The sequence below is a fragment of the Chiloscyllium punctatum genome, chromosome 11 (genome assembly GCF_047496795.1).
Source record: "Chiloscyllium punctatum isolate Juve2018m chromosome 11, sChiPun1.3, whole genome shotgun sequence".
NCBI lineage: Eukaryota > Metazoa > Chordata > Chondrichthyes > Orectolobiformes > Hemiscylliidae > Chiloscyllium > Chiloscyllium punctatum.
In genome coordinates this window covers 12,216,204-12,243,218 of record NC_092749.1, presented here as the reverse complement: position 1 = coordinate 12,243,218, position 27,015 = coordinate 12,216,204, and the positions used below count along the sequence as shown (strand labels likewise).

Sequence of the window (27,015 nt, the reverse complement as noted above, 5' to 3'; positions counted from 1 at the left end):
TCTCCTTTTTATATTTTTATGTTTTACCTCCACCCATATGGATCTTATATCTTCTGATCCTCAAATCAATTCTTTGCATTATATTTATTCCATCTTTTACCAAGCTACCACACTATCCTTTTATTCCTGCATGTCATTTTGAAAAGTTACATACCCCTGAATATGTAATTCCCAGTTTAAAATTCATTTTGTATTGGAACATGTAACCCAACCTCTCTTTGTTGCAGTCCCTTAATAACTAACTTGATGACATAGGCTCTCTCTCTCTCTCTCTCTCTCTGTGGCATATGGAATTTGAATTCAACTAAGTAACAAACCAAACTTTGTGTTGGAACCTGTAACACACACTCTCTCTGTTAAGTTCATAAGACCATAAGACCTGAAGTAAGGCCATTTAGTCCATCGAGTCCACTCCACCATTCAATCATGGCCGATAGGCATTTCAAAGCCACTTACCCACACTCTCCCCATAGCCTTTAATTCCTTGTGAGATTAAGAATTTATCAATCTCTGCCTTGAAGACACTTAATGTCCCAGCCTCCACTGCACTCCGTGGCAATGAATTCCACAGGCCCACCATTCTCTGGCTGTTGCAGTCCCTTAATAACTAACTTGATGACACAGGCTCTCTCTCTGTGGCTTATCTTATGAAATTTGAATTCAACTAATTAACAAACCAAGATGTAAAAGCCAGTTACAGTTAGTGAAAGTAGCACATTTGTTGCAAAAACTTATTTCATTCACTCAAGTTACGAGTGTCTTTTCGGGAAGGAAAACTGGTTTTGGTATTTCGAATTCAGATTACCAATTTTGGGTGGTGCAGCACTTTGTTTTAAATATGTCGGCACATTGTTGGCTTTGTTATTAAACCAGCATTTATTGCCAAGAGCAGGGTTATGAATTACTGTGGTGGGTCTGCATTCATAGGCAGGTGAGAACAGCTAAACGTAGTCTGTTTCTTTTTGTTCTGTGCAAAAGATAAAGTACCTCGAGACTTCACTTGTCTCAATAACGTAAGCTGAGAGAGAGCCAGAGGCAGTGCATTAGGGTAGAGAAAGAGCCTGTGCCAGAGGAACAGAACTGAGCCATAGGAAGAGAGAGAGAGAGGGAGTATCATAGAGGGTGTGCCAGAGAAAGAAAGACAGAGAGAGAGCTTGAGTTATCGAGTTAGATATTTAGAGACATAGAGAGCACGACGGACTACCCCGCAAAACCTCTGCAACATTGCAGAATTGTCATTTACTGATAATCGTAACCCTGAGAGCAACAGATCTCACCCTGAGACCTGCACCATGACAGCACTCACCCAGACTCTCTCAGTCTCCATCCACCTTCTCCTCAGTCTCCTCAGTCTCCTCACCGTCTGCAATGCCCACAGGTAAGTTCCACCTGAAACTGGTACAGTTTGCAATAAAGTATTGCTGCTTTTTAAAGGTGAACTTTTCTGTTTAAAAGTAATTTCACTTTGTCATTCAGTCGGGCAGAGAACGCACGCAAGATCTGTTTGTAAATACTTTTACAACAGTTTTTAGAGTTCTGTACAGTTGGTTTCAGATTGAGAATTGCTTTTGAGGTTGATATTGTTTATTAATTCCTACTTATCCCAGAAACATCAGAGATGGAATGATCACTTGACATTTTTATCCTGCAACCTAATTATGTTGAAACTGCTCTGTGTGAACAACTTAGTTCTTTCAAAGTGCAGTATCAGATTTCAGAAAGTAATTCAAATATTGGTTATATCTACTTGGTATGTAACTATAACAGAGAAACGGTGCTCATATTTCTTCCCAAGTTTAGAAAGTTACATATTTTTCATGTATTTTCAAACTATAGCTCTTGTTCACTTGTCTCAGCACTTGCATGGGGAGATGAAGGTATCTAGTGTGGCTAATTGGACATCAGCAAAACTTTAACAAACTCTGAAACAGTCAAAGTGTTATGTGTACATTCATAGAGAGGGAGAGAGACAACCTGAGGATCTGCTGTCCCCCAGAATAAGGATTCCCTATGTCTGTGCATGCTACAGGTACAGCCAGTAGATCAGTGTCACAGGAACATGGGAATCAGGAGCAGTAATAAGCCATGTGGCCTATCAAGCCTGCTGTACCATTCCATAAGATCTTGGCCGAACCAATAGTGACCTGAACACCATATTCTTGTCTACTCCCGGTAACCTTGGAATCTCTTGCTGCAATCTGTGTGGAAATGGATATCTTTCAGTCTTTTTCAATCATTGGCTAAATCTTCTGAAACATTACCCCATTTTTAATGGTATAGTGTATCAATGTGAATATTCCTATTTACATCTTGGGACCTTAATCAGTTTCCCCAAGTGAGGCAATCTAGAATGAGATACCATACATTTAGGATAAGGGTTAGAGCATAGACCATTGGACTCTACAGCACAGGAACGCACCCTTCAGCCCAGGTTGTTATGTTGAACATAATTCAAAATTAAATTAATCCTTTCTGCCTGCTGTTTGTCCATATACCTCCATTCTTTACATATTCATCAGTTTGGAGAGAAAGTGACGACTGCAGATGCTGGAGTTCAGAGCTGAAAATGTGTTGCTGGAAAAGCGCAGCAGGTCAGGCAGCATCCAAGGAACAGGAGAATCGACGTTTCGGGCATGAGCCCTTCTTCAGGAATGAGGAAATTCCTCATTTTCCTCAATTTCCTCATTCCTGAAGAAGGGCTCATGCCCGAAACGTCGATTCTCCTGCTCCTTGGATACTGCCTGACCTGCTGCGCATATTCATCAGTTTATCTAGAAGTCCCCACCATAACTGCCTCCATTACCATCCTTGCAGCATGTTTCAGACTCCTACCACTTTCTGTGAAAAAATGTGTCCCTCACATCTCCTTTGAACTTGCCCCCTCTCTGCATGACCCCAAACATTAGTAGTGGGTTTAAAACAGAGATACAGAGGAATTACTTCTCTCCAAGGGTCATGAATCTGTGGAATTCACTCCCCCAGAGTGTGGTGGATGCTGGGGCATTGAGTGAATTTAAGGAGGAGATAGATTTTTCACTATCGATAGTTTGAAGGGTTCTGGAGAGCGGACAGGAAAGTGGATTTAAGGCTGAGATGAGATCAGCAATGATTGTATTAAATGGCGGAGCAAGCTCGAGGGGCTGAATGGCCTACTCCTCCTCCGAGTTCTTATGTTCTTGTGTTCTAAATTCTTAATTTGCATATCAAAAGGAAGCCATTGGCTGACAGCAACAGAAATTATTGGAAATTGCAGAGCCATTCTGAAGAAGGGTCACTGGCCCTGGAGCATTAACTCTGCTTTCTCTCCACATGTGCTGCCAGGCCTGCTGGGTTTTTCCAGCAATTTCTGTTTTTGTTTCTGATTTCCAACATCCACAGTTTTTTGATTTTTTTTTTGCCTGACGTGCAATTCTGGTCTCTTTCCTATTGGAAGGATGTTGTGAAACTTGAAATGGTTATAAAAGATTTACAAGGATGTTGCCAGGGTTGGGGGATTTGAGCTGTAGGGAGAGGTTGAATAGGTTGGGGCTGTTTTCCCTGGAGCGTCGGAGGCTGAGGGGTGACCTTAGAGAGGTTTATAAAATCATGAGGGTCATGGATAGGACAAATAGACAAGGTCTCTTCCCTGGGGTGGGGGAGTCCAGAACTAGAGGGCACAGGTTAAGGGTGAGTAGGGAAAGATATAGGGGCAACTTTTTCATGTAAACGTTGGTACCTTTATGGAATGAGCCGGCAGAGGACACTGGTACAATTACAACATTTAAGAGGCATTTGGATGGGTATATGAATAGGAAGGGTTTGGAGGGATATGGCCCAGGCGCTGGCAGGTGGAACTATATTGGTTGGGATATCTGGTCAGCATGGACGGGTTGAACTGAAGGGTCTGTTTCCATGCTGTACATCTCTATGACTCTATGATTCTATTAGTGATTACATTGAATACTTAGTGATCAGACCTGACTTGTATTGCTGATGTTTATGCTGGTGGTAGTGTTGCTCAGGGGGAGGTGAGGATGGGGACCAGAGGACAATGACACGTTGCAGTTTAACCAACCTGTTAAGACAGTGAAAATCAACCCTCTGATGATATTACTATTTCTTCCAATCCCCCTAACTCAAGAAAATTGAGATCATCTCTCATGCCCTGTGGTGCAGTCAATAGTGTTGTTTGTGTCTCTGTTGAGTGTGGGAAGAGCAGGAAAAAGTCAGCAGGTCAGGCAGAGTCTATAGAGAAAGAACCAGAGTCAAGAAGTTGGATTTTATGGAGGAAATAGGAACTCCATCTCCAAGGATGAAAGTTGTGTGCTGTCCTGTTATGATCAGGGTCCAATCCCTCAGTTGCCACCAGCTCAGCAGTGCCACTGGGAGTCGTGGCCATTACTGGGACTGCATTTGGATGACTTCAAAGATTTCGACCTGGAATGTTGAATCCGAGTGGGAGTTGTTGGGAGAAAAAGGTAAAAACAATAACTGCAGATGCTGGAAACCAGATTCTGGATTAGTGGTGCTGGAAGAGCACAGCAGTTCAGGCAGCATCCAAGGAGCTTAGAAATCGACGTTTCGGGCAAAAGCCCTTCATCAGGAATCAGGGAGAAGGCAGACAGGCTCCAGGAAGACGTTGATGAGTGGTCTCTGAGGGCAGGTGGTGTTGTTGCTGCAGGACTGGCCATTGATGCCAAGGGACCTCTCTGTGGTCCAAAGATTGACCAAAAAACAGAACCCATGCACCGCACACACCACCCAACCCCAGATCCAAACTGGACGGTTACAAAAACTGCAAGTTAAAGTGCAAGGGAGAATTTTTAATTGGCCACTGAAGCAGCTCAGTTGGGGTCTGAATGGGATTTTAGAATTAGAATTAAAATTAAGCTTATTGTCACGTGTATTCAAGTATGGGGATACAGGAGTACAGCAAGAGGTTAACAAAGTCACCATTACTACCATGATCTTAGGTACAAAGTAGAAAAATAAAGAAATTCAAAGTTAAGTGTTACAGTTTTTCTTGGTATAAAGTCAAAAAAAAAGAAGAATTAGAGTTGTCCTTTGGCCATGGTCCTGTGTGTGCTCCACACTGGGCCTTCACACGAGAGCTTATACTCCCTACGATGGCTCAGTCTCCACCACAATGGGCTCACTCTCCCTCCCCCTCCCCCCACACTGAGCTCACTCTCCCTCCCCCTCCCCCCACACTGAGCTCACTCTCCCTCCCCCGCACTGGGCTCACTCTCCCTCCCCCTCCCCCACAATGGGCTCACTCTCCCTCCCCCTCCCCTACACTGGGCTCACTCTCCCTCTTTCTCCCCCGCACTGGGCTCACTCTCCCTCCCCCTCCCCTACACTGGGCTCACTCTCCCTACCTCTCCCCTACACTGGGCTCACTCTCCCTCCCCCTCCGCCACACTGGGCTCACTTTCCCCTCCCCCTCCCCCCACACTGGGCTCACTCTCCCCTCCCCCTCCCCCACACTGGGCTCACTCTCCCCTCCCCCCCCACACTGGCTCACTCTCCCCTCCCCTGCTCTGGGCTCACTCTCCATCCACGCTCCCCCCCCCCCCCCAACACACACACACACACACACTGGGCTCACTCTCCCCTCTTCCCCACACTGGGCTCACTCTCCCCTCTTCCCCACACTGGGCTCACGTTGGAGAAACTCAGCATGTTTGGCAGCATTCGTAGAGAGAGAGAAACAGAGTTAATGCTTTGAGTTGGTGACTCTTTAGATGATTCTTCTCCAAATCGAACAAGTCATCGTGGACTCAAAACATTAGTTTTTTCTCTGCACTGGTGCTGCCAGACCTGCTGAGTTGCTCCAGCATTCTGTTTGCTTGTAATACAAATGGGCTATTCAGCCCAAGTTGTACCTGCTAGCATTTAGACTCAACATCAGCCTTTTCCCACTCCTTTTCAGCTCACTCAGTCTGCCCCACCCCCCCACCTTTCCCATCCCTGAAGGATTTGGTTCTAAGTTGCATGAAATGGCTAGGTTGAGAATACATCGAGTCATCCAAAGAAGACTCTGACACTGATGTATACTGAAATGGCTGATCTCAGCAACGGTGGGACTAAATACAAGGGACAATGAAACAAAGTCTGCCAGGGTTCCTGCCCGACACCATCATCCTGTGACAACCTGTCCTGGACCTCGCAAGTAGATGTGATGGTCAAAAGAGCACAACAACGCCTCTTTTTCTTCAGGAGGCTTAGGAAATTCAGCGTCTTCATATGGACCCTCACCGACCTTCGCAGGTCCACCAAAGAAAGCATACTGTCTGGGTGCATCACGTACCGGTACGGCAATGGCTCTGCCGAGGACGGTAAGCAACTACAGGAGCTGGTGTGCACAGCCCAGACCATCATAGAAGCCAACCTTCCATCCATTTATATGTCTTATTGCAGCAGAGAGGCTTCCAACATCAACAAAACCCATCCCATTCCTGCGATGAGCTCCTACAACCTCTTCCATCAGGCAGAAGATACAGGAGCTTGAACACACGCACACACACACACCAGCAGGTTCAAGAACAGCTTCTTCCCAGCCATTATTAGACAAATGAATGGACTTTCTAATTCTTGCTTAATACACGTCCCGTGCAGTGTAACTTGTCCGCCTTATTCTGACCGAATGTTTTCCCCCCTATGATCTGCCTGTACTGCTCTAAAACAAAACTTCTCACTGTACTTAGGTACACATGACAATCAATCAATCAAATCTTGATGGACTGTGTGAAAGATCAAGTTCTGACAAAAAATGGTCACGGGCTTCACATGAGCTGCTCACACAATCACTGACCCGATTCGCAGATGATGTTATTTCTCCCACCGTTTCGTTAATTCACAGTGATTGATATCCTAACTCCATCCACCGCCCTCCACATTGTTTTGTATCCTCAGTACATTTGCCAAGTACGGTTGCCTGAATAACGGTTTGGAAAATTTCCATTGACCCTCCCCCCCACCCCCCCCCCCCTCCCCCCAACAGTGGTATGGAGAGTCCCAGATTCCCACCTATTCCATGTTGTTGAAGTATAAGGGAAAACCCAATCCAAACTGAGGTGCTAAGGAACTTTGTCCCTAGAGGGCAGCGAGCATCTGGAATTCTCCACCCTCTAGAGTGGTGGAGGCTAGATCACTGGGACTATTTAAAGTGGAGGTAGGTAGAGGAGTGCGGAGTTGAGGGCATGGAAGAGGAGTTGAGGACTGGAGGAGATCCGCCATGGTCTTATAGAATGGTGGTGGGGCAGGCTTGAGGGGTGATTGGTTGACCAATTTCTGGCCTGAAACCCCTCAAGCCTGCTCTGCTATTCCATATGATCTGACTGGGGCCTCAACCGAACTTTTCTGCCAACACCTGATACTCTTTGACTTCAATCAAAAACCTTAACCACTTGGAACACTTTGGTTCTGACTTGGGCCTATATCTTGGGGTGGATGAGCATAACAGGGGAAATGAACCAAAGGAATGCAATGAATTGGGTAACCTGTTTCTTTTTTATCCATTGAAGACCGACCTACATTATTACAGCACCGAAGACTGTCTACCACAGAGATAACATGACGTTCACAGTGTGTCCATTCCTGGACAGTCAACTCCCTCTCAGAGTAACAGTTCAAATCAGCATGAGCAAACAGAATCTGAGCAGTGCTGAAGGCACCTTCGCCCAAGGTAAGATAACAGAACAATCTCAGCATTGTTATGCTGCAGATGGGGAGGTCATCACGCCCATTGTAATTACTCTGGCACTCTGAGCATTTTAACTTTAATTGCCAATCTCCAGCCTTTTCTCCATAACCCTGCACATTGTTCACATTGTTCCTATCTCAGTCACCATCTGAGATAGGAACAATGCCTCAGCCCTTTCCAATGCCTCAGTTAAACCTGCCTCCACCATACATTCAGGCAGCGCGCCCTAACTACTTGCTGTGTGCAGAGGGTTTTTTTTTCTTAATTCCCATTTGCTGATTTTGCAAAACACTTTAAAACTATGCTTTCTGTTTCGACGAGTGGGAACAGTTTCTCCCTAACTGCTCTATCCAGGCCACTCGTGATTTTGAAAACTGCTGTTGAGTCTCCCCTTAACCATCGCCAAACCAAGGGGAACTATCCTAACTTCTCCAATCTTTCCTCATCACTGAATTGTCTCATCCCTGGAATAATTCCACTTTGCACTCTCCCCCAATGCTTTCACATCCTTCCTATAATGAGGCATCCAGAACTGTATAAATATCCTAGCTGAGGTCGAACCAGTGACTTATAAAATATTATCGTAATCTCCCTGCTCTTGTAAGCTACACTCCTAATAATGCTACCGAGAATAATGTATACTTTGCTAGCAGCTTGCTCTACTTATCCTGACGTGAGGCTGAGGTAACAGGGGGGTAAAGGTTCCAGGAAAGGTGCAGCATAAATTTACAATTCGTTAAAATGATAAAACTCAGGGAGTAGGAGTCTTGTCTCTCAGAGACAGAGAATCCAGGGCTGTAGACCCACAATTAGGCTAGCTCTCTAGACGTTCCTTCACCCAAATGTAACATCACACTAAGAATCACCCTGAGAGTGGATGTAAAACGATTTTGTGACACCGTTTTGGAGAATGGCAGGGGGCCGTTTCCCTGGTATCCTGGCTGATACATATCCTTCATGACTGAATTAGATTATCAGACCATTACATCAGTGCTATTTGTGGGATTCTGCTGCATACAAATAATTTGTCACTTTGCCTACATCATCAAAAAGTAAACCTGATTGCCTTCAAAATGTTTGGGGATGTTCTGAAGTTGTGAAAGGAGCTATCTAAATTCAAGGCTTCTCTTTTAGGATGGTGTCTTTGGAGTTGTTCCCCCTTCCCCCACCCCACCCCACCTCCTGTGCCCTTCCTTAATCCACACCTCCTTCTCCTCCTCCCCTCATCCTCTTACCCCTTGTCCCATCCACCTCCTTCCCCTGCTCCTCCTACCCCTCATCCCATCCTTCTCTCCTCATCTCCCTCTTATCCCTTTATCTCCCACTCTCCCATCCTTCCCCTTACTCCAGAATTATATCCTCGGGGTTTAGAATCTCTCACCAAGGGAAAACGTCATCCAGGCTGCCATTTTAGTGTGGTACCGATGGAGTGCTGCACTACCACAGCTGCTTTCAGCTGGGAGTTCAGTCCAAAGCCTTGCCAACCTTCTGAGGCAATTTGTTTTTATATTTATTTACTGAATGTCAGTGTCACGGTCTGGGCCAGTATTCATTGCCCATCCCTAAATCCCAGAGGGCAGTAAAGAGCCAAACATATTGCTGTGGGTCTGGCATCACAAACAGGCCAGAGGAGGTAAGGAGGGCAGATTTACTTCCCTAAAGGATCCAGATGGAGTTTTCCTGACAATTCACAGTAATCATCATTACACTCTTAATTCCAGGCTTTCCACTATCTGAGGAGCGTGAGTGTGATTAATCCTCCTGCACAATTTAGTAATAACCCACAACATGATGTATGTACAGGAAGAAACCAGGCTATTTGACCCATCTGCTCCATGCTAGAATTTGTGCTTCGCACAAACTTCCTTCCATGCCTCTTTATCCCTTTCTTTCAGTATATGAATGTCACTGGTCTCTGATCTCTGAACTCCCTTCTTAACAGCATTATAGGTGTCCTTACATCCCAAGGCTATTTTCAATTTATTCACAGGATGTGAACATTGTTGGCTAGCCCAGCATTTATTATCCATCCCTAATCACCCAAAGGGCAGTTATTAGTCAGCCACATTTCCTAATGAAGGGCCTATGCCCGAAACGCCGATTCCCCTGCTCCTCGGATGCTGCCTGACCTACTGTGCTTTTCCAGCAACACACTCTCAATTCTGATTTCCAGCATCTGTAATCCTCACTTTCTCCACATTGTCTGTAGTCACATGTAGGTCAACAACCGATTCATGATCACTGGGCTCTTAATTTTTCTTGTAAATTATTGAATTTCAATTCCACATTTACCACTGTGGGATTTGAATCCATGGTCCCCGGGCACATTACCTGGCTTAATGGTTTAATAGCCCAGTGTTAATAACACCAGACTAAATGTGAAAGATTCCTAGCCTCGATATCTTGGTGAAAGGCAGGACAGTTCTGAACATTAACAGAAACAGAAGTTGCTGGAAAAGCTCAGCAGGTCTGACAGCAAATGTGAAGAGAAATCAGAATTAATGTTTCAGGTCCGGTGATCTTTCTTCAGAACTGAGCTCTGAACATTACTTATTTCTCAACAAATAAAGATTATCTTGTAAATATCATGTTGGCTGCCTTGTTTTCTCAATAGTTAATCAGTGACTGATTGTGAAGTGCTTTGGAACACTTTATCCAAGGTGTAGTGACATTCTCAACTCAATATTTGGCTTTCATTGGTGGTGGGATTGAGTTTAAGTGCCGCAAAGTTATGCGACAGCTCTATAGAGCCCTTGTTAGAGCACACTTGGAAAATTGTGTTTAGGGAGGGTGCAGAGGAGACTTACCAGGATGCTGCCTGGACTGGAGGGCATGTCTTATGAAGAAAGGTTGAGGGAGCTAGGACTTTTCTCACTGGAGCGAAGAAGGATGAGAGGTGACTTGGTGGAGGTGTACAAGATGTTGAGAGGCATAGATAAAGTGGATTGACAGAGACTCTTTCAATTGGTGGAAATGGCTATCAAAAGGGGGCATAATTGTAAGGTAATTGAAGGAAGGTTTAGGAGAGATGTCAGAGGTCGGGTTCTTTATACAGAGAGTGGTGGGTGCGTGGAATGCACTGCCAGCAGTGGTAGTAGAGTCAGATACATTAGGGACATTTAAGATACTCTTGGATAGGCACAAGGAAGTTAGTACAATGAAGGATTGGCAGGTTAGTCTGATCTTAGAGTATGATAAAAGGCCGGCACAACATTGAGGGTCGAAGGGCCTGTACAATGCTGTATTGTTCTATGTTCTAATACTGAAGGGTCATCATCAATTTCACGCAAAAATACCCCAGAGTTAACTTGAGCTCACAACCTTTAACGATTGAAGTGACGACATTGCTCAGTGATCCACAGTTTAGATGGAAGTTGTTGTATGTGGGCACTGGAAAGGCTAATACCGAAGAGTGCCATAAGCACCCCTCATTGTGAAAATATCGTATGGACTTATGGACAGAACAGCGTAGGATCTGGAAGGAGTGAGACAGAATATTTGACCTCCTCAAAGTTTCTGTGACTATGTTTCCCATGTCAATGTAACCTGTTTTTGACATGTAACAAACTAAATCTCATTAATCATAAGAGATTAATCTGGTTAGATGAGGGAGTGAGTTGTCTCTCCCACACTAAATCAAGTTAAAAATTACACAACATTATGATATAGTCCAACAGGTTTAAAAAACTACTCTGAAAGCTAGTGCTTCCAAATAAATCTGTTGGACTGTAACCTGGTCTTTTGTAAGTTTTAACTTTGTCCACCCCAGTCCAACACTGACTCCTCCACACCAACACTAAATCAAAAATGTCTTGGAGCCTCCTACACTTCAAAGGGAATGTGGCAACAACTTTCACTATGAGCAACAGCTGATACAACGCACTGGAGAAAGGTAACACCCGAAACATTGACTTCCCCACCACCTGATGCTGCTTAGCTTGCTGTGTTCTTCCAGCTTCCTGCTTCTCTACCAGCTTCCTGCTTCTCTACCATACAGTGGAATGAGCTGGCTTAGTCATGCAGTAGGTTTAACTCCACAACGTTGTGCTGTAAACATGTCCTAACTTGCATTGATAACCAGGTGCATTAGTCGGGTGTTTTATCACACGTTCATTAATTATTACACATTGTCAGAGCTGTTGCTGAGAGTTCCAATTTCCTCTTTTGAATCAAAGCATTAATTCCCAACTAAAATCTTGTAAAACAGATATGAAGTAACTGTGCAGAGGCCAGTATCCCGTCACCATGTCACTGTTTATCTACCTGTGCACATTACATGAGCTCTGACCAGCTAGCTCAGAGCCAGTCCCCAGAATGAGGCGACTTGCTGAACCTCCTGTATATATCTGTCAGCATTTATTGCCTGTCCCTAATTGCCCAGAGGGTAGTAAAAGGTTAACCACGTTGTGGGTCTGGAGTCACAGTAGGTGACTAGGTAAGAATGGCAGATTTCCTTCCCTGAAGGGTATGGGTAAATCAGATGGATTTTTATAAGAATTGGTAATTACCAATACAGAACACAAATTTTAATTCAAGATAAATTCATCATTTTTAAATTCTAGATGCAGCCATGTTGGGACTTGAACTCACAACCTCTGTTATATTATGTTGGGCTGCTGCTTACTAAACTAGTAACATTACCACTACACCTTCTTGCCTTGCTAAACTCATTGTTCAAGTGGTCATTGCTTTGTCTGGTTCTGATTTCCTGGGACTATGGCCATTGTTTCTAAGAAGCTCTTTGTCCCCTTCTTTCAAAACCCTGAACATTCTCTTCTTCATCGACTTTCTCAAGTCCTTGTCAACACTTGAATAAAAGCAAAACAGCATGTATGCTGCAAATCTGACCGAAATGCAGAGAATGCGAGAGAAATTCAGCAGATCTGGCAGCATATGTGGAGAAGGAAACAGAATTGATATTTCAGGTCCAGCATAATTCTTTTTTAGAAAAGCTTACTTACAGTGCAGAAACAGGCCCTTCAGCCCAACAAGTCCACACAGACCCTCCGAAGAGCAACCCACCCAGACCAATTCCCCTACACTTACCCCTTCACCTAACAGTGCGGGCAATTTAGCATAGCCAATTCATCTAACCTGCACAACTTTGGATTGTGGGAGGAAATCAGAGCACCTGGAGGAAACCCCCACGCAGACACGGCGAAAATGTACAAACTCCACACAGACAATTGCCTGAGGTGGGAATTGAACCTGGGTCCCTGGTGCTGTGAGGCAGCAGCACTATCCACTGTGCCACCGTGCCACCCACCAAAACACTTTTGTCAACGCTTTGTTATAATCGATGCTCAAGTCTCATTCCTTCTGAATCTATTTATTCACGAAGCAGTGTCACTCTTTGCTTTCCCAAGCCTATTTTCTAAGTGTGCCTGCATTTATGGGGGACACCAACATCAATTTGAGCAAAGAATGCATGTGGGCAGAAATGTATTGTTGCAGTGCAACATTGTCTGACAATTTGATTCAGCCTTGCTTCAAACTAACAACATCATGCAGAAGAGCAAACAGCAGCCCCAAACCTAACTCCATTCAGAACATGCAGGGAACTTTCAGGGGAAATTGCAAGCCTAGCTTATCTCAGCCTGTCCACGTTCTCCAATCTTGAAGATTGGCAAAGTTTCTACTGAGTAAAACCTCAGTAGTGATTGTCAGCCACTGGACCTTGGAGGATAAGAGTTCCCTGATTGGGGCTGTTAATCTGGTCCAATCAGGAAGCCCTGGCTGACAGATAGAAATAGGAGTGTTTAGTTCGGAGGACCTCCTCGTGGGTCTGCTCCTGGGCCTGGCAAAACTGGCCGTAAACAGATCCAGGCAGTGGGCCTTGGAGGGGGTTGTTAGGGCTGACTGCCTGCCCCTCTTCCGCGGTTACGTTAGAGCCCGGGTGTCTCTGGAGAAGGAGCACGCGGTGTCCACCAACACCCTGGAGTTGTTCAGGGAGAGGTGGGCGCCGCAGGGAGTGGAGTGCATTATTTCCCCCTCCAACTCTATTTTGATTTAATCCCTGCCCTCCCCTTCACTGTTTGATCACACAGCATTGCCCTTTTGTGAAGGGCACTCGGGTGTTTCTTTTCTTCCTGGTGGTGGAAACTGAATAAAGATTCGTGCACCTTGTGTCTCTCACTGTGTCTCACACCTGCACACTCACAACACGGGTGCTGGGGGGACAAATTAAGCACTACTGCAGTTAGGCGGTAGCATGGGGGCTTTTAAAAAAAAGAAGAAAGAAAAAAAAAGAAAAAAAAACAGGCGTGTCAAACATCCTGCTTACTCTGAGAGCTGGGAAAAGAAGAAATAGGAGTGTTTAGTTCGGAGGACCTCCTCGTGGTCCTGCTCCTGAGCCTGGCCAAACTGGCCATAAGTAAGTCCAGGCAGTGGGCTGCAGTGAGGGTCATTATGGCTGATTGCCCGCCCCTCTTCCGTGGCCACGTTCGAGCCCAAGTGTCCCTGGAGACGGAGCATGTGGTGTCCACCAACTCCCTCGAGCTGTTCAGGAAGAGGTGGGCACCTCAGGGAGTGGATTGCTTTATTTCCCCCTCCAACACTATTTTGATTTAATCCCTGCCCTCCCCATCCCAAGATGTACGCACTCATTATTTTTCACTGTGTCTGACATCTGCACACGCACACGACATGGGTGCTGGGAGCAAATAAGCACCACCGCAGTTAGGCGGGAATGTGGGGGGGGAGAAAAGAAAAATAAAATGAAGAAAGAAAACAGAAACAGGAGTGTCAGAGGTTCTGTTTACTCTGAGAGCTGGCTCTGTGGGAGCTGGATCAGTGTCAAGGATTCTCCACGTGTAAATAAAGGGTGACTTGGTGACGGGATACCAGCCTCTGGGGCGTTATTCCAACCTCACTTCTTGTGATTCCATCCTGTTGTCACCTGATGTGACCAGAGAGGAAATGAAGATGTCACTGGCCATTTTGAGCAGGATAAAAGCCCCAGGGAATGATCAAGAGAAATGGTGAATCTGTTTGTGTTCAGGTTGGATTGGATGTGCATCTGTGCATGCACAGGTAGATCTCGCTGCTATTTTTAACTGTCTATCACCTGGATTAGGAACACACTATTATTTTAAAACTCCTTCTGCATTAATGAATTAGTTTTCTTGATTTGATGAACTCATCAAAAACATCTGAGAAATTGGCACCTTGGGAATTAAGGTGGAATTCTCTAAGAACGGGGTTGGTTCAATTTCCTTACTTTTTTTTACAGCTGCAGATTTAACAGACTTCCCGAGGTATAAGACAATATAACAATATACACATTTATATAGCACCTTTAATGAAGTAGAATTTCACAAGGAGTTTCATGGGAGCCTCATCAAAGAACCTTAGACACCTAATCACATGCAGAGGAGGAGAATTTGGATTGCCCAGTCCAAAGTTTGGCCAAACTTGTAGGTTTTGGTTAATGTTTTTGGTGGCGAAAAGGAGTTGGGGAGGGGGAGTGTTGTTGGGAGGGAATTCCAGAGATTGTTGCCCAGGCAACAGAAGGAGCAGCCACCAGTCTTGGAGTGACTAACACTGGTAACATTCAAGAGACCAGAGTTAGAGAAGTTCTGAGACCTGACCGGGATGCGGGGCTGGAAGAGGTGACAGGCGTATGGGTAAAAGAGAGGCCAATTGGGGTTGTGAAAACAAGGAGAGGAATTTCAAAGTCAGCATAGCACAACCCTCAGGAGAGTTCATTTGGCCATTCAGAAAGAATGTAACAATGTGATATTTTATTCCTTCTGACATTTTCATTACAGCTGATTAATGGGAGTTACTTGCTGTGTTGTGTCTTTCAGGTTCTATGGGAAAATTGGTTCTCCCAACAGTAAGTATTTAAATATAATGATGAAGATGTTTGAGGTAGGTTCAGTAGGGGGTTTGATGACACTGGGGATCGAATCCGGGTCACAATCTCACAGATGAACAGTGTTCAGGAACAGTCAGTGAATCTGTAGGACACTGTGGGACACAATGTGGGGGATTAAAAAGCATGAGGGTCCAAGAACAGCTTTTCCCCCACTTTCTTTGAACTTTACTTTCTTACTTGTGGAACGATTCGACATTGAGGATGCCATAGGGGTTGATTTTCGTAACTGTGATGTGTGTTTTGTTTTGACTGGAATGGGTGCAATGGGCCGAAGGGTCTCCAGTGATGTAGATCTCCATGATTCTTTCACTCTATGGCAAAGCACTATTCTTTCTCATGGTAAGTATTGAAAAATTGTATGCAGCAGAGTGAGAGGCCCAATTGCAGTTGTCTGCAAGTGGAGGGATTAAAATTGGCCTCAGGATCCAGCGACAGCTGCCCCTCTGTGTTTCCCCATGAAAATAAAATGTTGCAGATGTGAAAACCTGCAATAAAATCAGAAAGCACTGGGAATGCTCCATAGGTCTTGCACACCTGTGGAGAGAAACTGAGTTAATGGTTCAGTGCTCGAGGGTGTGGCATGGTGGCTCAGTGCTGCCTCATAGCCCCAGAGACCGAGGTTTGATTCCACCCTTGGGTGACTGTCAGTGTGAAGTTTTTTTTCCTCATTTATTCATTCGTGGGATGAGGGCATTGCTGGCTAGCCAGCATTTATTGCCCATCCCTAATTGCCCAGAGGGCAGTTAAGTGTCAACCACATCGCTGTGGGTCTGGAGTCACATGTAGGCCAGACCAAGTAAGGATGGCAATTTCCTTCCCTAAAGGACATTAATGAACCAGATGGGCTTTTCCCAACAATTGATTCATGGTCATTACTAGATTCTTAATTCTAGATTTTTATTGGATTCAAATTCTGCCATTTGCCAAGGCAGGATTCATGCCTAGGCCCCCAGAAAATTACCTGGATTTCTGCATTAACTGTCCAGCGATAATACCAGTAAGCCATCGCCTCCCACGTCTCCCTGTGTCTGTATGGGTTTCCTCCCACAATCCAAAAATGTGCAGATTAAGTGATTTGGCCATGTTAGATTACCCATAGTGTCCAGGGATGCCTAGGCTAGATGAGTTAGCCATGGGAAATGCAGGGTTATAGGATTGGGGGGAGGTACGTCTGGGTGGGAAGGGTCACTGCAGACTCAATGGACCAAATGGCCTGCTTTTACACTATAGGGATTCCATAGAAAAAGCTAAAGATCCAAATCTATGGGTTTTAACCATGTCAATAAGAGAAGGGTATTAACAGGAAAGACAAGAGACAGATGGAAGATGTGTGATCGGTGAGAGACAGTGAAGGTTAAATGACAGAGTGCACATGATAACTTTCCCAATGTGTATTTCTGAATATTTGTTGCAAGAAGAGCAATTGTTGTGCTGTGACATTTTTTGTTGTCTTTCTCAACTCCTAGGAGGGATTAGCAGAAAACTACTACGATTTGGTAGTCCAAGGCTACTCAGAGGAAAGACTGCTGTTTACCAACTCAAGCTCTGTGAGAATTGTGAAGGAACCTGTCTCCATCTTGATCCAGACAGACAAGGCTATGTACAAACCAGGGCAGACAGTGAAGATTCGAGCCATCTCTATCTACCCTGACCTGAAACCGCATATGGGCAAAATAAGTATCATCATTCGCGTAAGTCCCACTTAAGAGTACTGACGGGTGGAAGAGGTTACATCCTTTGCTTCATTGTAACTATTAGCCTTTAGAGTTTTCATTCATTGCGTGGGGTTTGTGAGTCATTGACAAAAAAATACATTGATTCCACCTCCTTGATTGTCATTGAGAAACTGTTTGAACCAATTGGGTGTAGATATGCTCTCAGCATTGTCAGGGAGAGAGTTCCAAGATTTTGACCCAGTGACAATGAAGGAATGGTGATATATTTCAAAGTCAAGGGGGGAATCTTGCAGACATTGGTGTCCCTATGCATCTGCCACCTTTGACTTTCTAAGTGGTAGGAGTTGGTGAGGGGTGGGGATGGTGGTGGGGAGGGGCTGGTTGATTTGAAAGATACGCCCAAAGAAGACTTAGCAAATTCCAGCAGTGTATCCTGAAGCTGGTACACACTGCTACCACTGTGCACTGCAGCGGTAGGAGTGAATGTTCAAGTTATGGGTGCTGTACCATTTGACCAGGATGCTTTGTCCTGGTTGGCATTGAGCTTCTTCAGTGTTGCTGAAACTGCACCCGTCCACAAAAGGAGGGAGTTTTCCATCATATGCCTGACTCGTGTCTTGTAGATGATAGACAGGCTTTGCCGTGTCAGAAGTTGAGTTCCTTACCTTTCGTCTTCAGAACAAAAGGGTCACTGGACCCTAAATGTTAACTCTGCTTTCTCTCCACAGAGAGAAAGCAGACCTGCTGAGCTTTTCCAGCAATTTCTGATTTTGTTACCAAATGACTGATTATGGTTAGAGTATTTTGCACAGTTCTGGGTACCACATTAAAGGTGGCATATGAATGTACTGGAGAGGGTACAGAAGAGATTTACCAGGATGTTAAATGGGCTGGAGAGTTCCAGTTATGAAGAATGCTGTTTTCCTTGGGGCTTTGGGTACTGAATGGGGGCATGATTTAAATGCTTAAATTTAGAGGGGCATCGACAGGGTAGAGAGAAAAAAAGTGTTTCTCTTTGGTGGAGGAATCAATCACTGGGATTTAGGTAAGGAACAGAGGCAGGGATCCTCACAACGTTTAAGAAGTATTTAGGTATGCACTTGAGATATCAAGGCATTACAAGTGTATGGGCCAAGTGGTGGGAAATGGGATTAGAATAGTTTGGTGGTTGTTTTTAACTAGTATGGTTATGATGGGCTGAAGGGCCTTTTTCTGTGCTGTAGACCTCTATGACTCTATGATGTTAAACAACCAACTGAGGAATAACAGGTTAAGTTAATTTTTGAAGTATAAGGTGGAAAGTCAAATCCAAAGCTTGTTGTGTGATAGACAAGAATAGAGGAATTGAAAACAGCAACAAAGAGGAATTGCATATTAAACATTCAATACTTATTTTTGTTGCCAATATTGTTACCAAGCTAATTTTATTGTCCCTTTAACTTTTAGTTTTCATGCCTCAGAAGCTCAATTTGTCACTTTCTGGACAATCTTTGGATGTTCCCTGAGTTTTAATTGTAAAAGTTCACCTTCAGCTAAATTTAGGCTGTAAACTTTGGCACTTGCCCTCCAAACTTCCATCTGTCTACAAGCCACTTCTGAAATCTGACATTTTTGACCAAGGTTTTTTGTGACTTGTTCTAATATTGTGACTTGGGATCAAACCTTGTCTGGGAGTATCACCATGATGTGCCTTGACGTGTTTTGCTGGATAAGGGTGGGCTGTTGCTGTTGGATAAAATCAATGAGGTAAAAACAATGACTGCAGATGCTGGAAACCAGATTCTGGATTAGTGGTGCTGGAAGAGCACAGCAGTTCAGGCAGCATCCGAGGAGCTTCGAAATCGACGTTTCGGGCAAAAGCCCTTCATCAGGAATAAAGGCAGTGAGCCTGAGGCGTGGAGAGATAAGCTAGAGGAGGGTGGGGGTGGGGAGAAAGTAGCATATAGTACAATGGGTGAGTGGGGGAGGGGATGAAGGTGATAGGTCAGGGAGGAGAGGGTGGAGTGGATAGGTGGAAAAGGAGATAGGCAGGTCGGACAAGTCATGGGGACAGTTACTGAGCTGGAAGTTTAGAACTATTTTATTATAATATTACATTATATTATATATATATTATATATAATATATAATATTATAATACAAAATTATTCAGGCTGCATCAATGAAAACATAAATAGTTAATGTATTGGTGTTTTCTGCTTTTAAGTCACATTTAATTGACTTACAATGTTTTTCAAAGATGACATTAGCATTGAGAACAAGAAAACAGAGGGCATAGATTATTTAAAAGTGATATTTTAAGGCACGCCTCTTATTTTATTAGTGTATCACAAGTCAATTTAACATTAGGGCTTCCGAGATGGTGTGGTGTATGACAACTCACTCGGTGGCACAGTGGTTAGCACTGCTGCCTCACAGCGCTAGAGACCCGGGTTCAATTCCCGCCTCAGGTGACTCTCTGTGTGGAGTTTCCACATCCTCCCCGTGTCTGCGTGGGTTTCCTCCGGGTGCTTCAGTTTCCTCCCACAATCCAAAAAATGTGCAAGTTAGGTGAATTGGCCATGCTAAATTGCCCGTAGTGTTAGGTGAAGGGGTAAATGTAGGAGAATGGGTATGGGTGGGTTGCGCTTCGGTGGGTTGGTGTGGACTTGTTGGGCTGAAGGGCCTGTTTCCACACTGTAAGTAATCTAATCTAAACTAGGGTGAGGTGGGGGGAAGGGGAAAAGAGGAAACTGTCGAAATCCACATTGATGCCCTGGGGTTGAAGTATTCTGAGGTGGAAGTTGAGGCGTTCTTCCTCCAGGCGTCTGCTGGTGAGGGAGTGGCGGTGAAGGACGCCCAGGACCTCCATGTCCTCGGCAGAGTGGGAGGGGGAGTTGAAATGTTGGACCACGGGGTGGTGTGGTTGATTGGTGTGGGTGTCCCAGAGATGTTCCCTGAAGCGCTCTGCTAGGAGGTGCCCAGTCTCCCCAATGTAGAGGAGAGCGCATCGGGAGCAACGGATACAATAAATGATATTAGTGAATGTGCAGGTACAACTTTGATGGATGTGGAAGGTTCCTTTAGGGCCTTGGATAGAGGTGAGGGAGGAGGTGTCGGCACAGGTTTTACAGTTCCTGTGGTGGCAGGGGAAGGTGCCAGGATGGGAGGGTGGATTGTAGGGGCGCGTGGACCTGACCAGGTCGTCACTGACGGAACAGTCTTTGCGGAAGGCAGAAAGGGGTGGGGAGGGAAATATATCCCTGGTGGTGGGGTCTGTTTGGAGGTGACGGAAATGTCGGCGGATGATTTGGTTTATGCGAAGGTTGGTAGGGTAGAAGGTGAGCACTAGGGGCGTTCTGTCCTTGTTACGGCTGGAGGGGTGGGGTCTGAGGGCGGAGGTGCGGGATGTAGACGAGATGCGTGGGAAGGGAAATTGCGGTCTCTAAAGAAGGAGGCCATCTGGTGTGTTCTGTGGTGGAACTGGTCCTCCTGGGAGCAGATCTGGCGGAGGTGGAGGAATTGGGAATATAGGATGGCATTTTTGCAAGAGGTAGGGTAGGAAGAGGTGTAATCCAGGTAGCTGTGGGAGTCGGTGGGTTTGTAAAAAATGTTAGTGTCAAGTCGGTTGTCATTAATGGAGATGGAGAGGTCCAGGAAGGGGAGGGAGGTGTTAGAGATGGTCCAGGTAAATTTAAGATCAGGGTAGAATGTGTTGGTGAAGTTGATGAATTGTTCAACCTCCTCGCGAGAGCACGAGGTGGCGCCAATGCAGTCATCAATGTAGTGGAGGAAGAGGTGGGAAGTGGTGCCGGTGTAATTACGGAAGATCAACTGCTCTACGTAGCCAACAAAGAGACAGGCATAGTTGGGGCCCATACGTGTGCCCATGGCTACCCCTTTGGTCTGGGGGAAGTGGGAGGATTCAAAGGAGCAATTGTTAAGGGTGAGGACCAGTTCGGCCAAACGAATGAGAGTGTCGGTGGAAGGGTACTGTTGGGGACGTCTGGAGAGGAAAAAACGGAGGGCTTGGAGGCCCTGGTCATGGCGGATGGAGGTGTAGAGGGATTGGATATCCATGGTGAAGATGAGGCGTTGGGGGCCGGGGAAACAGAAGTTTTGGAGGAGGTGGAGGGCGTGGGTGGTGTCTCGAACGTATGTGGGGAGTTCCTGGACGAGGGGAGATAGGACAGTGTCGAGGTAGGTAGAAATGAGTTCAGTGGGGCAGGAGCATGCTGAGAGAATGGGTCGGCCAGGATGGTCAGGCTTGTGGATCTTGGGATCTTGGTTAAAGATGCCCTCCAACGCATCTCGTCTACATCCCGCACCTCCACCCTCAGACCCCACCCCTCCAACCGTAACAAGGACAGAATGCCCCTGGTGTTCACCTTCCACCCTACCAACCTTCGCATAAACCAAATCATCCGCTGACATTTCCGCCACCTCCAAACAGACCCCACCACCAGGGATATATTTCCCTCCCCACCCCTTTCCGCCTTCCGCAAAGACCGTTGCTTCCGTGACGACCTGGTCAGGTCCACGCCCCCCTACAACCCACCCTCCCATTCTGGCAATTTCCCTGCCACCGCAGGAACTGTAAAACCTGTGCCCACACCTCCTTCCTCACCTCTACCCAAGGCCCTAAAGGAGCCTTCCACATCCATCAAAGTTTTACTTGCACATCCACTAATATCATTTATTGTATCCGTTGCTCCCAATGTGGTCTCCTCTACATTGGGGAGACTAGGCGCCTCCTAGCAGAGCGCTTTAGGGAACATCTCTGGGACACCCACACCAATCAACCACACCACCCCGTGGCTCAACATTTCAACTCCCCCTCCCACTCTGCCGAGGACATGGAGGTCCTGGGCCTCTTCACCGCTGCTCCCTCACCAGCAGACGCCTGGAGGAAGAACGCCTCATCTTCCGCCTCGGAACACTTCAACCCCAGGGCATCAATGTGGACTTCAACAGTTTCTTCATTTCCCCTTCCCCCACCTCACCCTAGTTCTAAACTTCCAGCTCAGCACTGTCCCTATGACTTGTCCGGACTTTTCCTACCTGCCTAGCTCCTTTTCCACCTATCCACTCCACCCTCTCCTCCTTGACCTATCACCTTCATCCCCTCCCCCACTCACCCATTGTACTCTCTGCTACTCTCTCCCCACCCCCACCCTCCTCTATCTTATCTCTCCACGCTTCAGGCTCACTGCCTTTATTCCTGATGAAGGGCTTTTGCCCGAAACGTCGATTTCGAAGCTCCTCGGATGCTGCCTGAACTGCTGTGCTCTTCCAGCACCACTAATCCAGATGTTGTTGTTGGATAAATGTCCTCACTTTCCTGTTAGCCTTGATGTTAATGCAGTTTGTTTTAAAGTTGAGGAGCTGGCCCTGATAATTCAAGGTTAGTGAAAAAGCTTTATCATTAAAATCTCATGTGATTGACATGGTGCTTTGAATGGAATTAATCAAATCAAGACTTTAATTTGCATGCTTTGGTGCAGCATGCCACTTGAGGATGTTAATGAGCAAGGTGTTGTATATCCCTCAAACTGAATGGGCCTCTTTGTCTCAATTGTTGTCTGCTCTGGGATTATTTCAGACTGTTTTAGAAACTGAAGCAGGAACCTAATTCCTGACAAGAGATTATTTACCAGTTTGTTTGGTCTCATTGACAACTAACCTGCCAAGTCATTCAACTCGTGATTGTTTACCTAGTCCCGTATGGGTGATAAACAACCGGCGGAACTCTTTCCAGAAGTGAAGTGAGTTATTTTAGCATGTTGGCCGGTGTCCAAAGGTCCACCACAAAATGAGGTCTGATTCCATCTCAATGCTGTTTGTGAGCACTTTACACCTTGAAAACGTTTGTCATGTTATCAATAGGGGACTACATTTCAGATGTATTTTGTTAGGTGTAAAGCATTTTGAGACATCTGCTGTTGCATTACGGTGCTATATTATCACAAGTTTCTTGTCTTTAACAGTCACTGAGTTTCTAAATTGGTTTATAATACATAAAGTGTTGTAAGAGATGTATTAATGGATATATTCCTTTGTCCTTTCTCACACTGATACCAAGTGAGACCCTGACGCTAGACAGATACCAATTGTGTACAGCAGATGATTATATAAATTAGCAGCCAGATTTGGCCACGCAGTGCCTTAAATCTGCTCCACCACTGAGAAAAATCATGGCTGATCTGATGGTGGCTTCAATTCCTCTTCCCCAACTGAGCTGGGTGGTTAGCACTGCTACCTCACAGTGCCAGGGACCCAGGTTCAATTCCAGCCTCAGGTAAACAACTGTGTGGAGTTTGTGCATTTTCCCTGTGTCTGTGTGGGTTCCTTCTGGGTGCTCTGATTTTCTCCCACAGTCCAAAGTTGTGCAGGTTGGCCATGCTAAAATCCCCATTGTGTCCAGTGATGTGCAGGCTAGGTGGGTTAGCCATTGGAAATGCAGGGCTATCGGGCGAGTCTGGGTGCCATGCTGTTCGGATGGTCAGTGTGGGACTCGATGGGCTGAATAGCCCCGCTTCCACACTGCAGGGATTCTATGATATTCATGATATTCTTTGACTCCCGTTTTAATTAAAAATCTATTTACCTCTGCTTTAAAACAAACAACATATAACGATTCTTCCCAAACTGGTCTCTCGGAAAGAGAGTTTTGAAGACGCATGACCCTCTGAGCAAGAAAAGTTCTGCTCTTCTCCACCTTAAATGAAACATCGATCATTTTTAAGCTGTTTTAAAGTCTCCCACAAGGGGAAACATCCTTGCAGAATCTGCCTTTTTCAAGACCTTCAGGACCTGCTATGTTTTCATAAGATCATCTCTCATTCTACTAAACCCCAATAGACCTCTGTCCAGCCTGTCCAACTTTTTCTTCCAGCATAGCCCACCACCATCGCATGTAGTGAACCTTCGCTGGACTGTTTCTAGAGCTTCTCTGTCCTTTTTTTTTAACTTGAGGAGATCAAAACTGTACCAAATCTTCCAGATGCAGTATCACCAATAAAACTGGAGGGAGACTTCCTTACAATTCTCTCTGTCTGTATTGCTCTACTTACCTATTCATTCCCCTTGCAATAAATGCTAACCTTCTATTGGTCTTTCTGATCATATGCTCTATTAACTTTATGTGATTTGTGTATCTGGACACCCAGAACCCTCTGTATATCAGAGTTCTGCAAACTCTTTTCATTTAAATAGCATTCTGCTTTCCTATTCTTCCTGCCAAATTGCAGAGATTCATGTTTTTCTACATTATATTCCAGCTGCTAAATTATCACCCACTTACTTATCATTTGAAAACTCCTCAAGGATATCTGGTGAGCATGGATGGGTTGGACCGAAGGGTCTGTTTCCATGCTGTACAACTCTATAAGTCTTCTTCACAACTTACTTCCCCACTGACCATATGAGTTGCCAGTATTTACTGAAAAATAGAATAAAAAGTTGCCAATATTTAGTTTCTGTCAAGATTGTAGGATGTCCCATTAAAAAAAACTTTCAAAATGTATTGGAGGAAATACACACACACAGTACGATCCCATAATCAGATTATGGTCATGATTAGATAATCTGCCTTTGTCATGTGGATTGAGGGAGGATTACTGGCCAGAATGTCAAGGCTAACCCCCCCCTCCACCCCCCACCCCCTCCCCCGGTCTTCTTGGAAAATGTGACAAGGGATCATTTATATTCACCTCAATATTAAGTCTCACCTCAACAGTTCCCAACCCCCTCAGCGGTGCACTGGGCTGTCAGTCATCACTTCCATGCTCAACCAGGTGGTAAATAAATAAAATTTGTTGGTGCTTTATCATTACTGCTAATGCTCGCTGCATAAAATATGAGAGAAATAACTGAACTGAACAATAATTAACACCAAAATGAAATGTAATTTGTTTTCCAACAGAGTCCGCGGAAGTTTGTGATCCAACAGTGGCTGGACTTGGACCCCACTATAGGTGTTGTTTCTAAGGAATTTCCACTGTCTCCAAACTCATTACTCGGAAACTGGTACATACAGGTTATATCTAATGTGAGTATTATTAATCCTACTGTTCACTTTAGCAAAACTCACCACTGACAAAGGCTATGTTTTGTATACAGCAGCAGCCATTTGGCCCATCTGCTGCATACTAGAATTTATGCTTCGCTCAAACCTCCTTCCACACATGATATTTTTGGCTCAAATTCCTGGGAGTCCATTCCTAGCCACATTATGGGCATTCCTTCATTTATGTGATATGGGCATCATTGGCCAGGCCAGCATTTATTGCCCATCCCTAATTGCCCAGAGGGCAGTTAAGAGCTGAAAATGTGTTGCTGGAAAAACGCAGCAGGTCAGGCAGCATCCAAGGAGCAGGAGAATTGAAGTTTCGGGCATGAGCCCTTCTTCGGGAAGGGCTCATGCCCGAAACGTCGATTCTCCTGCTCCTTGGATGCTGCCTGACCTGCTGCGCTTTTCCAGCAACACATTTTCAGCTCTGATCTCCAGCATCTGCAGTCCTCACTTTCTCCCAGAGGGCAGTTAAGAGTCAACCACATTGCTGTGGCAAAAACAGAAATTGCTGAAGAAACTCAGCAGGTCTGCCAGCATTTGTGGAGAGAAAGTAGAGTCAGTGTTATGGGTCCAGAGACCCTTCATCACAACATTACTGGCATCACATGTAGGCCAGACCAGTTAAGGACAGCAGATTTCCTTCCCAAGTGGGGCTTAGTGAGTTGCGTTATTCCGCAACAATCATTTCACGGTTATTGGGTTCTCAATTTTTTTTAAATTGTTGGTTTCTAATTCCACCATCTGCAGTGGAGAATTTGAGCCCTGGTTCCCAGATTGTAACCCGGGTCCCTGGATTAATAGCCCACTGACAATACCACTAGGTCATCAGTCTGATCCCCGGTCAGCAGTGATTCAGTAAAGTAGTTAACCACCACCTTCTCCAGGGTGATTAGGGAATGGGCATCAAGTGCTGTGTGTACATGAAAAGAATCATTTTATTCCTTTATCCCTCATGATCTCAGTTATCTGTAAGAATAATAGGGTAGTTATGGTAGGGGATTTTAACTTTCCAAACATCGACTGGGACTGCCATAGTGTTAAAGGTTTGGATGGAGAGGAATTTCTTAAGTGTGTACAAGACAATTTTCTGATTCAGTATGTGATTGTACCTACTAGAGAAGGTGCAAAACTTGACCTATTCTTGGGAAATAAGGCAGGGCAGGTGACTGAAGTGTCAGTGGGGGAGCACTTTGGGGCCAGCGACCATAATTCTATTCGTTTTAAAATCGTGATGGAAAAGGATAGACCAGATCTAAAAGTTGAAGTTCTAAATTGGAGAAAGGCCAATTTTGATGGCATTAGGCAAGAACTGTCGAAAGCTGATTTGAGGCAGATGTTTGCAGGTAAAGGGACGGTTGGAAAATGGGAAGCCTTCAGAAATGAGATAACAAGAATCCAGAGAAAGTATATTCCTGTCAGGGTGAAAGGGAAGGCTGGTAGGTATAGGGAATGCTGGATGACTAAAGAAATTGAGGGCTTGGTTAAGAAAAAGAGGAAGCATATGTCAGGTACAGGCAGGATAGATCGAGTGAATCCTTAGAGTATAAAGAAAGTAGGAGTATACTTAAGAGGGAAATCAGGAGGGCAAAATGGGGACATGAGATAGCTTTGGCAAATAGAATTAAGGAAAATCCAGAGGGATTTCACAAATATATTAAGGACAAAAGGGTAACTAGGGAGAGAATAGGGCCTCGCAAAGATCAGCAAGGCGGCCTTTGTGTGG

The 27,015-nt window shown here is 45.2% G+C and overlaps 1 protein-coding gene across 1 annotated transcript in view; it reads left to right on the top strand.

Annotated features, from left to right (window-relative positions):
• Positions 1-705: 705 nt before the first annotated feature.
• cd109 (CD109 molecule) overlaps positions 706-27,015 on the top strand; it is a 140,374-nt gene continuing 114,064 nt past the window's right edge. The window contains exons 1-5 of the mRNA XM_072580292.1: positions 706-1,378; positions 7,506-7,666; positions 15,493-15,521; positions 17,030-17,254; positions 25,143-25,268. Of these exons, the coding sequence (XP_072436393.1) occupies positions 1,293-1,378; positions 7,506-7,666; positions 15,493-15,521; positions 17,030-17,254; positions 25,143-25,268 (627 nt within the window). The 5' untranslated portion in view covers positions 706-1,292. The remainder of the gene's footprint in view (positions 1,379-7,505; positions 7,667-15,492; positions 15,522-17,029; positions 17,255-25,142; positions 25,269-27,015) is intronic.